Here is a 14,090-nt window from a genome sequence, read left to right on the forward strand (position 1 = left end):
AAGTGAGGCTATAATATATGGATTTTGTTTAAATGTAAAAACTTTGTGAATAAGAAAAATAAATAAAACTATAAACTATATATTTGGATAATATGCTGGCATACGTGTTTAAAATGCTTTAATTCTACATTGGGTGTTAACCAAGATCCCAAGTGTCAAACACAAATGCTAAATAATAATATTTAAACCAGTTCTCCCATGCCCATATTTACCCTGAAACAGTTATTGGTGGCTGTAACCATTCCTCCTGGTTATACTGGTTGTGAAGACACCCCTCTCTAACGCAGTAATAACGCCCAAAAACAATTATGCATTTTAAGTTTCATTTGAAGCTAATGTGAGACTTTTTGTGTGTGTATTACATTCTTTAGTTGTCCTTTTTGACTAAACAACACAAGTTCTTCAAAAAAAGAAATCTTAAAAATCCCTCTCTTAAAGGTGGGTTCAGGAAGAAAAGTTATATGATTTTTTTTTTTTATTTAAGACATATTCCCCAAATTAGCAGGAGAAAGAAAACACATTATCAATTACTTTTATATGTGGTATTTGTTTCTGAATAATATCATATTTATACAAGCTTGTAGTTCTGCATGTGTAAGCGCAGCAGCATTTTGAATACATATTTCCTATTTGCTAAGTGAAGTGCATTCCATGACCAGCATGTGAACGGATGTGTTTGCTTCCAGTTATATAAACGTCTGAGTCTGACGGCTGATGCACCACCAGAAACAGTTTAACACATTTTATAAGTTCAAGTTCATTCATAATTTCCTATGCACTGAAAAGAACGGAGTCACGGACCAGGAATCTTGTAAGATATCCGTGCTATCAGTGTTGACATACAGGATTCCTATGGCTTGTGTTTTTACAGTAGTACCAGATTATGTCTGAGTTAAATGAAAAAAATTAAATCATTCTGAAGTTGATTTAAAATCAGTTGCTCATATATATGAGCCTTTTTATAATGTTTGGTTACAAGTTAACCTTGGTTTTCTGAATGAAGAGACTATCTCTCCAGGGCAAGGTTGCTTGGATACCATTATAATCAATGTTAATAAGTGAAGCCATGCACACCTGGGCCTTTCATGCCCTGGCATGGGCCACGCAGTGGTGTGTCTTCAAGTGATATCCATGTCAACTGCCCCAGTGGGTCAGTCCCCGTATATATGTAACTCTGTGGAGGGATGGTCTTGAAGTGATAGAGAACTGATCATTATGACTAGATCTGACATTGTACTTGTTTTTGCAGTTTTGGTAAAATCTCAAGTGCAAGCATGCCCATTCTGAAGAAGCTCCCTGGACGGTCCAAGAGCTGCCACGAGTTCCCCAGAGGGAACGGGGAACTGATCCTACCCCGGCTGGACCTGAACGATCTCAACGATCTCAACGATCTGAAGGAGCTGAACGACCTGAAGGATCTGAACAAGAACTTAAACCCCTTCGAGGATGTGGACCTGTATGAGGAGGAGAGGAATGGAGGGGACATGGGCCTCATCATGGGGGAGGGCAGGGGCAACCTTCAGCTCAGGTCCTCCCGAGACGGAGAAGAGGAGGAAAACGAGGTGAACGCAGAGAGGCACGGGGCAGGGAATCCTAAAGGCAAGCCCCTCAGGGGGACACTGGAGCGGATCTGTGGAGTGTCGCCCCTCAAAACCCTCGGGAAGCTGGGGAAGGGGTTGCGCATATCGGGACGCAATGTGTGGGGGAACAACTCTCCTCACTACAGCCCGGGGAACTCAAACAGTCTCCCGCCAGAGAGGGAGAAAAGGAAAGGACTACGCAGGGGCTCTGAAGGAATTATGACCCTGCTCCGGTGAGGAGGGGTGGGGAAGAATACGATTTTAGCTGTTGTGTGTCACTGAAGTGGGAATGATTTGGATTTCTGATATAAAGAGTTAAACACTTTAAGCGCAGCTGTGGATAACATTCTTGTAGTAACGTATACACTGTATAAACCCCAAAGATCCACATGGTTTGTTCAGATTAAAAAAATTAAGAAAAGAAAAGCATTTTTACATGGTGCTGTGGAAAGCCTTTCTTAAAGCAACACTAGGTACCTTTTCCCACTTCGGTCCCCCTACAGGTTGGAAGCGTAATTGTCCATTACATTACATTGTCCAGTTCATTTGAACTACAGATCGGAGGTGACCTGATCTGGCAAACTTACATAATGTAATGTAATGGACAATCCTGCTTCCAACCTGTAGGGGGACCGAAGCGGGAAAAGTTACCTAGTGTTGCTTTAAGGGCTTTGCTGCAGTTTTTATTTTTTGATTTGATTTATTTATTTAGTTTTAAAAAAACACAACAACAATGATATATTTATGAGACATTAAGTAAGCAAGGACATGAAAAGGAAACCCAGGAAACCCTTTAAGGGCCATGGCATGTTGGGTTCCCTAGAATTATTCAACAATACATGGCATGAATGAAAAAGAAAAAAGAAAAAACATACAGTCAATGTAAAAGGGAGAAAATGTGAAAGACAAATGTTAGGCTATTGATACAATAAAATATTTTTCACCGATTTTTTTAACTATAATGTCCATTCATCATCTGATGAAGTAGAACAAAATGGCAGAAAAGCCATGTAATAAAGATCAGAATATATCTTATCAAAGCACATTTTCAGGATTCATAAGCAAAAGAATATATATATTTTGTATATCTAAACCCGAAACAACACATAAGATCACAAAACATCAACAGAAATCAAATTAAATACGTAACCTCAAAAGAAAAACAGTTATACAATAAAGAGGTCAATGCCTTTATGAACAGCAGTGCAACCACAGAGTTCTAATAGTGTGCTGTATTAGCCTCTGAGTCCCAGAGGAGCGGGGGACAAATGGAAATTCCCTTGCAGCTCAGTGATAGAATAGCATAGTGTGCTTATTTCCTCAGGACTTATGTAATATGCTATAGCAACTTGTTGATCTACGGAGCCTCTTTTGTTTTCAGCGGCATGTTGATTACTTGCCGTGCTTACTCAATGGGACTATTTTTAACTCAGACAATCATGCATACACTTTAACAGATGTGTGAATATGTGGCATTCCAAGCATAGCTGCTACTAGGCCATACTGTAGAGAACAATACAAACATCAAGTCCCATAAATACTTTCCTGTACATGCAAATCACGTTGTCCGAGAGTGTATCTTATTTAAAGTCATTCACGTTCTCCGTTGCTGCTGTTGATGCTCTGCAGCTTTACAGGAGGTCGTCGTAAAGAGGAGCGCAGAGAGAGCCTGCCCTGCGGAAACCTGAGCACGGACAGTGAGGCGGAGGCTTCCAGACGGCCCTCCTTCCTCAGGATGGTGAGTCTGGGCAAGCTGAAGAGGGAGTCCATGTCAGACAAGGCGTCCCAGGAGGCAGAGGAGGAAACAGAGGAGGAGGAGCCGGTGGTCAAAACCAGAGAGCCCCTCTCAGGTAACAATCAAGGAAACATCAGGTGTAGCAAGCCAAAAAAAATGTATCAAGAAGAAGTCTTGCTAGTCTTTTGCTAGGAATTTGCCTTACATTAGAGAACTTTTTCTCTCTAAAGAGGCCGTGAGGTCCCCAGATCCCTGAGTCACTGAGTTCAATCAACACCAGACTGTGAAATGAGGAAATGACCGCACTTCCTCCTACCCCAGGTTCCTCTAGATAGAAGTTCAACCAAGCTACTGTTCACATACTCCACAGGGAACCTCGCTAGGAATAGAAGAGTGTGCAGAATGAGCAACAAATAACACAGTTTGTCAGTCAGGCACACGCACACCTCTATAATCATAAGGCATACCCTTCCTAGTTTGTTGGTCAAACCCTCTGTTTTGTGACTGTTGCAAATAAACATAGCTGCCATTTTCTCTTCTTTCTCCCAACAGTACTGGAGATCCTACAGTTGGTCAACAACAGGGACCTTCTCCTGGCCGACACACACATTCAGGAGCTGGAGCGAGAGTGTGAGCTGCTGTCTCTCATTCCAACCACAGCTACTTCCACCCTTACTCCTACCTTTTCTCCCAGCACCCCTCCTGGCATGATCCCTTTATCGTCCTCATCCTTAGACGAGTCCAATGCAACCCTGGACTCAGGCCTGCGGAAGGCCAAGGATGTGGAGCTCCTGTATGAGGCTCTGCAGAGGGAGATGTGGGACGTGGTGCGAGAATCCCTCCGCCAGCCCAGCGCTGGTCCCAACCTGGGGCTGGTGGTGCTGGTCATCCAACAGGAGGAGCATGCTGATGCTACCTGGGCCCTGAAAGAGGAGACCAAGCCAGAGCGAGAGGGCCCCCAGATCCAGCCCAGCCATCGTCCCCGCCGACTTAAGATGAAGTGGAGGCAGGCTGTGATGGAGGCTGCAGACTGGAGCCTGCCACATCAGGTAGACACCCAGGCGGGCCAGTTGGCCTCATACCTGGAGCGCCTGAGGGGTCGAATGGTGGACGACCTGGATGCAGCCAGGAGGAATGCTGTATCCATTTACCCAGAGGAGTTTGCTGCCTTCCAGGTGTATGTGGACAGTTACCATCGGGCCGTGGCCAAACGTCTTCGGGCCATCACCAGCGGCCCGCTGCAGATCACAGACGTCTATTCTTTACTGGACTGGTTCTACAACATCTACAACAGGTAGGATACCTTGTTAGAGAGGGATGCTCCAATGCTCCTCCTAACCATACGATGATATGAGTCCTTTATTTCTACCCTCAAATACAACCAACAGGAGCGTTTTCCGTCCTCATATTTAAACGAGAGAACGTACCGCAAAGTTCACGACTTTAAACATGTCTTTAACGTTGTGAAACAGTTGCAGTTTGGTTACGTTTAGGCACCAAAACTACTTGGTGAAGTTTAGAAAAAGGTCGTGGTTTGGGTTAAAATCAGACGTTACTTCACTTCCATTTACACACGTTGACGCTGAACGTGACGTTCGTAAAAGTTAAAAACAACTCGTCTTTTACTTTTATCTTCCCACGGGCTCTAACCTCACTCTCCTGGGTGAAAGTCCTGTGTTCGTTTGACCCATCCTCCACCCCAACCTGCCTTCTTACACAGACATTTGGCTCTCTTATACTTCACCTTACTTCCTGCTTTGCTCCCGTCATAATTACTATGGCCACTAGTGAGCGCCGTAAATAAACGTAAATATAGGTCGTAATTGCTGCTTGAAGAAACGAGCTATGGGAGCGTTTTCCGCGGGAGAACAGTCTTGGATGATCCCATCCAGCAATGATTTTGCGGGTTTAGTAATGATTTGTAATTTCCTGACAGGGATGTCCTAGGAACCATTAGCACAACCGCCGCCATCAACTATGCCACACTGGAGCCCATTCTGCCCCAAGACACAGTGGACAGGCTGGAACAGGACTGCATCAGTATCGTCAGGGTAAAAACTGTTCTTTTCACACAGCTGTTCTTTAGAAAGTCAACCTGGAAGATGCATTTTAAATTCACGCTGTGATTTTCAGGAGAAGGTGACAATAGAGCTGATCCAGGTTCTGGATGAAGAGGAGAGGCGATGGGCTCAGACTCTGCACATAGAGGAGTACCAGTCCCACCTAGCACGCTCAGTCATCCAGGTACAGTGTCCCAAGTCTTTTTCACTGTGAGATGATTTTAATAAATGCTATTTTAGCCTAAGATACAGATGTTTTATGGCTTGTGTCTTTCACAATTCCAGAGGTTGAAGGTGGACTTGGACAGATCTACATCTGTGAACCAGTTTCTAGGTGCGAGAGTTGCTCGCTGTAGTCTCATTGGACTGGCTGACTTTCTCAGCAAGTGAGTATATGCTGGCAGTCGGGGAAACATTTTAACCAAACTTGTAAAACACTCAGAATTATAATTATAATAATTAAATAGGTTGTGCAGGTGCAACAATACACTTGGTTCAAAGTAGAGTACACTTGTGAATACAGAGTTGTTTCTTTTGGGCATGCCCCATGTTTTTACAGGACAGTCACAGGACAGGATTGTTCATTTATAGATTGTATTAGCATTCAGCAGGTTTTCATAAAACCTCTATGTGTCCAGTTTCCAGAGGAAGGTGCAGATGTTTCATGAGACTCAGGCAGAATTTGGAGACCGAGGGGACGGATATGTTTCCAGGACCATAGCTCTGGTCAACTGCTGCCCTCCTCTCAGGTAAGACAAACGATTCATCATCCAACTGAAAATGTTCTTTTTCTGCAGTAATTTGCTGATAGTCCAACTTCATTATCTCCTGTGTATTCCTGTAGAACCTTAGTGGAGCGCTGCAGGCAGTGCGACCCACAGGGCAGCGAGGAGTCCGTGCAGAGAGCCAACTCCTGCCTGGACAGGATCATCAACCAGTCAGTGAGGGTGCTGACTGACAGACTGTTTGAACACATCAGGGTGAGTAAGTCATGAGCAATGTCTCATCTCAGGCCTTAAAGCTTGTCTCTCTTCATCAAGACTCGCCGTGCCATGGCCAGGATATAGGACTACTGTGCATATACCCTATGTGGTCTGTGGAGGGGATTTTTACATTCCTTTTTAAATTCACCTTTTAAGGGTCATGCATATAACTGATCCTTGTGTGTCTCATATCAAAATGTTCAGAACAAAAAGCTAAAAAGTTGATGATCGCTTTTTGAAATTTTTCAAATCTCTTGAATAAACAAAACGACAATCAATTGTTTTGGTGCTTGAAATGAGTTCACAGAAGTCTTGGGTTCACAAAAGTAGCAGAATATATGAATAAAATAGTAAATAAATGTCTAAAAGGAAATTTTGTTATATCACTTTTTGAGTAGGAGTGTTGTAAAACACCACTTGGACTCGCCGGTGCGTCTTTTGTCCTCAGAGGGTTAAATATGAAAACAAAGTAATCTTTATATATCTCAAATTCACATCACGGAGTATGTTTGCTTTTTAGTGGTAAAATATGTAAAAGTAGCAATCCCACAGTGTAAAAATATTCCACTACCAGTAAAAGTTGTCAGAGTTGAGTCACTCAAAAAAAAAAGGCATTGTAAAGAAAAAAGAAAAAAAAGCCTTCCATTCAAAATGATACTTTAATACAAGTAAAAAATCATCAGATAAATTAACTTTTGATAAAGTACTCATTCTGCAACCCAATGACCCATCGCAGCATTTTAATACTTATATATTTCATTATTAAATCACAGTTACAGATGCATTAACGTACAAGCAGTATTTTATTATTGTAGCTTGAGGTCAAGCTACTTGTAACTTTCTATATAGTTTAATCAAATGAATGATTCATATTTTATGACAATAACATGTTTTGTATGAAAAATATGAATCTGCAAAGTAATTACAGCCATCAGATAAATGTAGTGCAGTAAAAAGCCCAATATCTGAAATGAAGTGAAGTAGAAGGATTAATGTAGTAGAAGTATTAAGTATAAAAAAGGAAGTACAAGAACCTCAACAGTACATTTATGTACAGTAGGCCTACATGAGTAAATGCACTCTGTTAATCAGAACTTGTTGTTGTTCCAGCCTTTCTTTGACAAACTGATAAAGAGAAAATGGCTGAACAACACAGAGGCCTTTGAGGCCATTGAAGCCAGCATTAAACAACACTTCAAGAAGTTCAGAAGGATGGACCCTCCGCCTTACCAGGTAAGATCAATTGGAGGTGCTGTTTAACATGTTTAAGTACTCTGCAGCATTTGCTTGAAGGTTAAATGCAGCGGTGGAAGAAGTATTCAGATCCTCTACTTGAGTAACTGTACAAATACTCTGTTACAAGTAAAAGTCCTGCATTGAAAATGTTAAGTAAAAGTATGTAAGTATCATCAGGAAAATGTACTTAAAGTATTAAAAGTAAAAGTAGTCAATGCAGAACTCTCCTCCCATTGTAGAAAGAGTAAAGGATCCGACCAGTTGTGTGTTTAATGGTCTCATCATCTCAGCTGGACTTGTGGCCGTTATATTGTCGGCTAGTTTACTTTAGAATCAAACATCAGATTTTATAAACTACATGGGTTTTATGTGCAGAAATCTTAATGTGTAAAGTAACTAGTAACTAAAGCTGTAACAGATGAATGTAGTGGAGTAACTAAAGTAACTAGTAACTAAAGCTGTAACAGATGAATGTAGTGGAGTAACTAAAGTAACTACTAACTAAAGCTGTAACAGATGAATGTAGTAAAGTAAAAAGTCCAATATTTCTCTCTGAGATGTAGCGGAGTAGAAGTGGAAAGTGGCACGAAAAGAAAAGACAAAAGTACAAGTACTTAAAATTTGTACTTAAGTCCAGTACTTGAGTAAATGTACTTAGATACATTCCACCACTGGTTATATATAACCAGTCAGTGACTCATTGTGTGAATGGCTGGCAGACGCTGGTGGGAGAGGTGCACCGGCGGGTCCTGGTGGAGTATGTCCGAGCCATCATGCGGGGGCGGGTCATCTGCACATCCTCCAAGATGAGAAAGAGGATGGCTTTCCGTTTGCAAGATGAGGCCAAACAGCTGAAAGGACTTTTTAAGGATCTGGTTAGTGCGCACAACACATTCTATTTTTGAACTAATCGGGTAATGTCATTAAAGTCTGGTTTAACCTGCAATCAACTCTTCAGTGTAACAAAGTACAGTCAGGACCTCTAGAAGGAGAATTTCAATTCACCCAAAACAGAGCTAATCATTGCTTCTCAGGAGACCCTGAGCATTGTAAACAGGGCTTTATATGAACTTATTTGATCACCAGCCAACACGGCGAGTAGAGTTTTAAAGTTACCAGCCAATAAGATTTTCCACTAGCCACATGTTAGTTTTCATCCTAACTTGCTTAACTTTAATTTCGGCTCCTCTGGTTTGTTTGGCTCCGTTCTGTTCGCCTTCTCCGTTTCTGCGTAGCTTGTAATCCAAACCACGCACGCTAGGCACGTAGCCAGTGGTTTTCTGACGCGTCACGACTTAGTGTTCGTATGAAATCTCGGATAAGTACTAATCTACAAGCAGTGTTTGCCAGATAAAGATTACGATTCCAAGCCAAAGACACACAGAACTGCCCAAATGTCTTGGCAGAAAACAGACCAATCTGGAAACACATCTTTTCTGCAGCCTGCCGATTGAAAAAGACACTTCGCTTCGTTCATCAGCGGCCAAATTGGCAAGTAACTTTAAAATGTTACTAGCCAAAGTTTAAAGCCCTGATTATAAATAATTCCAGTATGCTGATTCTTAAAAACACTGAGCAGAGCTGGCACAGGGAACGCAGAATCCGGGGGCTGTGAATGGAGCCTGACCCTCTGACTTCCTAGGTCAGGAATAACTCAGACAGTGTTGATACAGCAGTGAGCTCTGAAAAATGGCTGCTGTCAGTGAGATGGAGATGGATGGACCGGGCTTACGTTAGCACTTGCCAGAGGAGGGAAGAGGGTGTAAAACAACTAGGCCTGACAGCGTGGCATTTGCCCCCTTTCTGTGTGCGAGTTCAAACAAGTGTCCGTCACCTCGGCTGACAACAGGAAGCTGCTGTGTTCAGAAGGAACTTCCTGTTCCTGTCAGCTGGCCATCTTTGATGTGGCTCTGGGATGGACTTGATGGCCTTTGTTGCCGAGAAGCCGGGATGAAGTGTCTTGTGGAAACATGGAATAGTGTCTGTCTAAAAAAGACGTCGTTATTTTTAGTGAATGCCAAGCCAAAGAATTCTGCTCTCTTTTTCCTGAGTGTTTGGAGGAAAAACATGACCTAGAAAAACAGAGGTGGAGTTTTGTTATTCACTCATTAAATCACCTCTGGCCTTTAAAGGTATCAATCTGTGTTTCCTCTGAACAAGCGCAGTGAACCTAAACCGTTTTTTTTGGTTTCTAAAAAGTCCAGTTGATCAATTTAAAAGAACGTTTTAGTTATGGTAATGAATACTTACTTGCTGGATAATGAAATTGTCGCTACGCTCCTCGTCTACTCTCTGCTGCAGGAATCCGGTTCATCCTGGTTGGACAGCATCATCTGCCACCTGGCTGACATCATTCTCCTGGAGGACACTCCCTCCATCCAGATGGAAGTGGCTGTCCTGGTGAAAGAGTTCCCAGATATACGGTGAGTTCTTTTGGTTTTAACAAATTAACAGTGTTGGAACATCTTCTATTGCAACCAGGAAGCGTCTCGAAAAACAGATATTCTCTCTACTATACCCCCCCGAAGGTCCTATATTCTTTTATGCTTATGACTACACATTCACAGTGCTGTTTTTGGCCCTTAGCCAAAGCAAGGAAAAAGTAAGGCTATGTAGCCTATGTTTGGTTTTGTTTTTTTTGAGTCACAATGGATCAAAACACGGAAAAGGAGCGTGGAAACTTATCTACTTAACTTTTGCTATTTTTGGAGTGGAGAGCGGGTCTGTTTTGAGAATGGATGAGGCGGAGAGGCCTCGAGGGGGCTGGGGAGGGGGGATGTGGGGGCTGTTTGTGCACAGATTAAAACTCAGGTGACACTTGGCAACCTACGACGGGCCGCATGTGACGCATTACCCTCTGCGGAGCAGACAGGAAGCTGCTGCCGAGTACTTCCTGTTCCTGCCACCCTGCAGGAGACAGACTGGTGCCACACTTGGAATCAAAGAGGGAGAGGTGTGGAAGAGGAGAGCAAAACATAGTAGTTCAGACCCGGAGACATGCTAACTCACTGCTTGACTCACCCGTTTTTTGTCTGTATGGCATCCCCCTGCTGGTATTTTCGGAGATCAAAGGGCTAGCGGCCTTTCTGGAATTCTTTGGGTGCTTCATTTTACTGGAGCAGAGTCCATTCACGCACACGTGACTGTGGATACACTCAGGCATACAAATCAGTCCTTCAAACACAGATCCTCCTTCTTCAAACATGTACTTAAGTGCCAACTGTTGGCTCTTCAAAACACAAGTTTACAGATGTTTACAGTTTGTAAGATTAGTTTTACGACATTAGGAAGAACAGCTTTTGGGTCCCAAGGTCGTGAAAAATCCCTTGATATGACAATTGGTTTGTCACTTCATCACTTCAAAACACTCAAAAACAACTTGAGATTTAATGGATTATTGTTAAACCTGTATTTATAACATTCACACCATAGGCGGAGTTTGACATTCGAGCCGGGGGGGGGGGGCAACAAAACAAAAACAACTCATTGTAGCAGCTGAGACCTGGGAACACAGCACGAGCACATATGGGCAAAACAAACATGCTTAATAAACATATGTTTATTTTTTAAAGCAGATTTGAAATTACATTGTAACAATTTAACAATTCGCCCTTATGAAATCCAATCGCGGCACGGCTGTGTTGGAGCACAATAGACAGACGGTGGCGGAATGCCCCGACACTTAAATTCAACTAAAATGTAACAGTGAACAATCAGTGTTGGACCTACAGTCTGTTGAGATGCCTCTCCAAACGAAGAAACCAAGCGCAATCACACCTTAAAACGTTACGACACGTTAAGAAAAAAGATCAGTATTTTGCCATAATCCAATGACATGAAAAAAAGTAATCCACAGCGATCAGTAGATCCACAAACAGAGTCACGGTGTATCCAGCAAGGCCTATAGCCTACTATGCGTCCCATTCACCAGTCAGCTCCAAACAGGTGAACGAGGTGAACTTCGCCGTTTAAACAAAGTGGAATAAAACGTATAAAAGTCCAAATCTACACAAAACGTGCAATCAATTAGTAAGCTGACAGCAAATGTATATACATGGCATTTAGGAAACCTTTATTGCAACACAGGCACGGTAAGATGTCCAGACTAGTGCAACAGTAATTATCGTTTTTTGCGTCCTGCATATGCGTTGACAATGGTCTCAGGTGAGAGCCAGAGCCCTGAAAAAATATTATTTTTACTAAAGCAGTATATGAAATCAGATGTATTACCTATCTATCACCATTTAGTTGTTTTGTGTTATTTAAAGTATTCATAGGCTTTAAATAACTGCCTCTCTGTGCATGACTCACACCTGCAGACACATGAGTATACCGACACTTATAACTGCATTGTTTCCAGATAGAAAAGAATAAATGCCAGTCAAAAGGGATTTCTCACAACCTAGATAAACAACGATTCAAGTTTGCAAAGATGTTTTTGTCTACTTATTTGAATATTTGGATAAACCTAGGCTACAGCGTAGCAAGTAAAATGGGTAGTGAAATGCAATGTGGCATGGTCCTAAAGCTACATGTCAAAAGACTAGTGTGAAACAGGGTTATTACTACAGCAAAAATGTAAAAAACTGAAAACTAACCACAACCAAACTGAAATGAAATTGGAAAACAAACTGACAATTCAAAACTTTCATAACCTTGATAAACAATTATAAATATGTGTAAAATGGTGACTTCTATGTATAACACAAGCTCTGTTTGTTATTGGCTTACATCTAATATATAACCATAATATGCCATTAATATAGTAACACATATAAAATCCTAATAAAATATGCCTTTTTTAGAAAGTGGCGCCAGATGTTCTGTTCCTTCCCAGAAACCGATGCTATGACTCAGACAGATGTGACTGTTACTCAAAGTCATGAAAGCCTTTGCCGACACCAAACAGACCCAATTCCCATTAACACCCGTCTACCTCCCTTCCTCCCCGTATCCTTCCTCCCTACAGGAAGAAGCACGTCTCCACCCTGCTGAATATAAGAGGGATGATGCGGCAGGCCGAGCGCCAGGAGATCCTCAACATTGTCAAAGACTTTGAATGCAGAAATGCCCTCATGTGCAGGGACCACGCCCTCTTTTCCGACATCCCCATCACCTCGGAGGTGCACTGCATTAGCCTGGGTCTCCTCCGCCTCGCCATGACCGTCTCCAACTGGTTCTCAGAGCACCGTCCCAGGCGAAACCGCAGGGCAAGTGGCAGGAATGAAAAACCTCAACCTGCAGAGAGCCAGAACATGGAAGACATAAATAAACTTCACCGAGAAGACTAGCTGTTGGTGTTTGTGTTAGGAGAGCAGTCACAGGCACACTGTGAAGATAGTGATGAGATGTGCATGCACCTTGAAACTGATTGTACCAAATATTGTTACCAGAAACTTGACCTCAGGTACTGCTCGTACTGTCACTGACTTACACTGACATTTCTCCATCTCCAGATGTGCATTTTTAAAGGAAATGTGAAACAGACTGTGCATCATAACAATCACAATGATTTTGAGGTTTTATATATATATATATATATATAAATATATATATATATATATATATATATATATATTGATCTACACATCTACAGAAGTAAACAAGTGGTATCAAATATCCTCAAAATGTAACTTCTCCAGTCTTTTTTTAGCCTTTATTCCCCTGCATTATTGCATAAGCAACTGCTAGCAGATGCAATGCAATATGATCTAGGATGTTTTGCTGTTTAACATGTATTTACCCAACCATATATACCCATTCTCTGGTATATAGTCCACATGCATGTGAGGATATAGTGTATAAAAATGGCAATGTGTTGAAACTCACTGTGAACGAAATGGATCTGTTGCTGGAAACGTAATAAAAAACCCATTGACTGGGTAGACTAAACAGATTAAGCAGCTCTATTGTGTTCTGTCTATTAGGTTAAACATATATAAATGGACTGTTCTTATATAGCTCTTTTCTAGTCTCAACAACTACTCAAAGCACTTTAACATTGTACAGGAACCATTCACCATTCACACACATTCATACACTGTGGCCGAGGCTGCCGTACAAGGTGCCACCTGCTCATCAGATAATCATTCACACACATTTACACTCCGATGCGCAGCATCGGGGGCAACTCGGGGTGTCTTGCCCAAGGACACTTCGACATGGGACTGCAGGGCCAAGGATCGAGCCACCAACCTTCCGATTGGCAGGCAACCGCTCTACCACTGAGCCACAGCCGCCCCTAATGTCTGCTGTAGTCAGTATCAATGGAAGTACATTAGCCAGGATAATTGCCCATTGCTCACGTGCTGGATGTCCCTCACCTTCCGCTCTCTGTGTGTCGCCGTTCTCAAACTCCGTTCGCTTCGGGAAAGAACAACAAACTTCGAGCTAGCGAGCTACACGCTGAAAATGTCAAGTTTTGAAAAACATGTGGATGGTGCAACAAGGCAGGCCTGCTTGGTTCTTTCAGGGAATGATTGTAAAGATTTACAAA

The 14,090-nt window shown here is 42.3% G+C and overlaps 1 protein-coding gene across 1 annotated transcript in view; it reads left to right on the forward strand.

The window, feature by feature from the left end:
- Positions 1 to 13,027, forward strand: part of exoc3l2a (exocyst complex component 3-like 2a) — a 14,352-nt gene extending 1,325 nt beyond the window's left edge. The window contains exons 2-13 of the mRNA XM_028596145.1: positions 1,250 to 1,813; positions 3,210 to 3,430; positions 3,868 to 4,609; positions 5,252 to 5,366; positions 5,449 to 5,559; positions 5,661 to 5,761; positions 6,014 to 6,124; positions 6,220 to 6,355; positions 7,469 to 7,591; positions 8,314 to 8,469; positions 9,896 to 10,017; positions 12,564 to 13,027. Coding sequence (XP_028451946.1) covers positions 1,275 to 1,813; positions 3,210 to 3,430; positions 3,868 to 4,609; positions 5,252 to 5,366; positions 5,449 to 5,559; positions 5,661 to 5,761; positions 6,014 to 6,124; positions 6,220 to 6,355; positions 7,469 to 7,591; positions 8,314 to 8,469; positions 9,896 to 10,017; positions 12,564 to 12,885 — 2,799 coding nt within the window. The 5' untranslated portion in view covers positions 1,250 to 1,274 and the 3' untranslated portion in view covers positions 12,886 to 13,027. The remainder of the gene's footprint in view (positions 1 to 1,249; positions 1,814 to 3,209; positions 3,431 to 3,867; positions 4,610 to 5,251; positions 5,367 to 5,448; positions 5,560 to 5,660; positions 5,762 to 6,013; positions 6,125 to 6,219; positions 6,356 to 7,468; positions 7,592 to 8,313; positions 8,470 to 9,895; positions 10,018 to 12,563) is intronic.
- The last annotated feature ends 1,063 nt before the right edge of the window (positions 13,028 to 14,090 follow it).

Source organism: Perca flavescens, chromosome 13 (genome assembly GCF_004354835.1).
Source record: "Perca flavescens isolate YP-PL-M2 chromosome 13, PFLA_1.0, whole genome shotgun sequence".
NCBI classification, from domain to species: domain Eukaryota; kingdom Metazoa; phylum Chordata; class Actinopteri; order Perciformes; family Percidae; genus Perca; species Perca flavescens.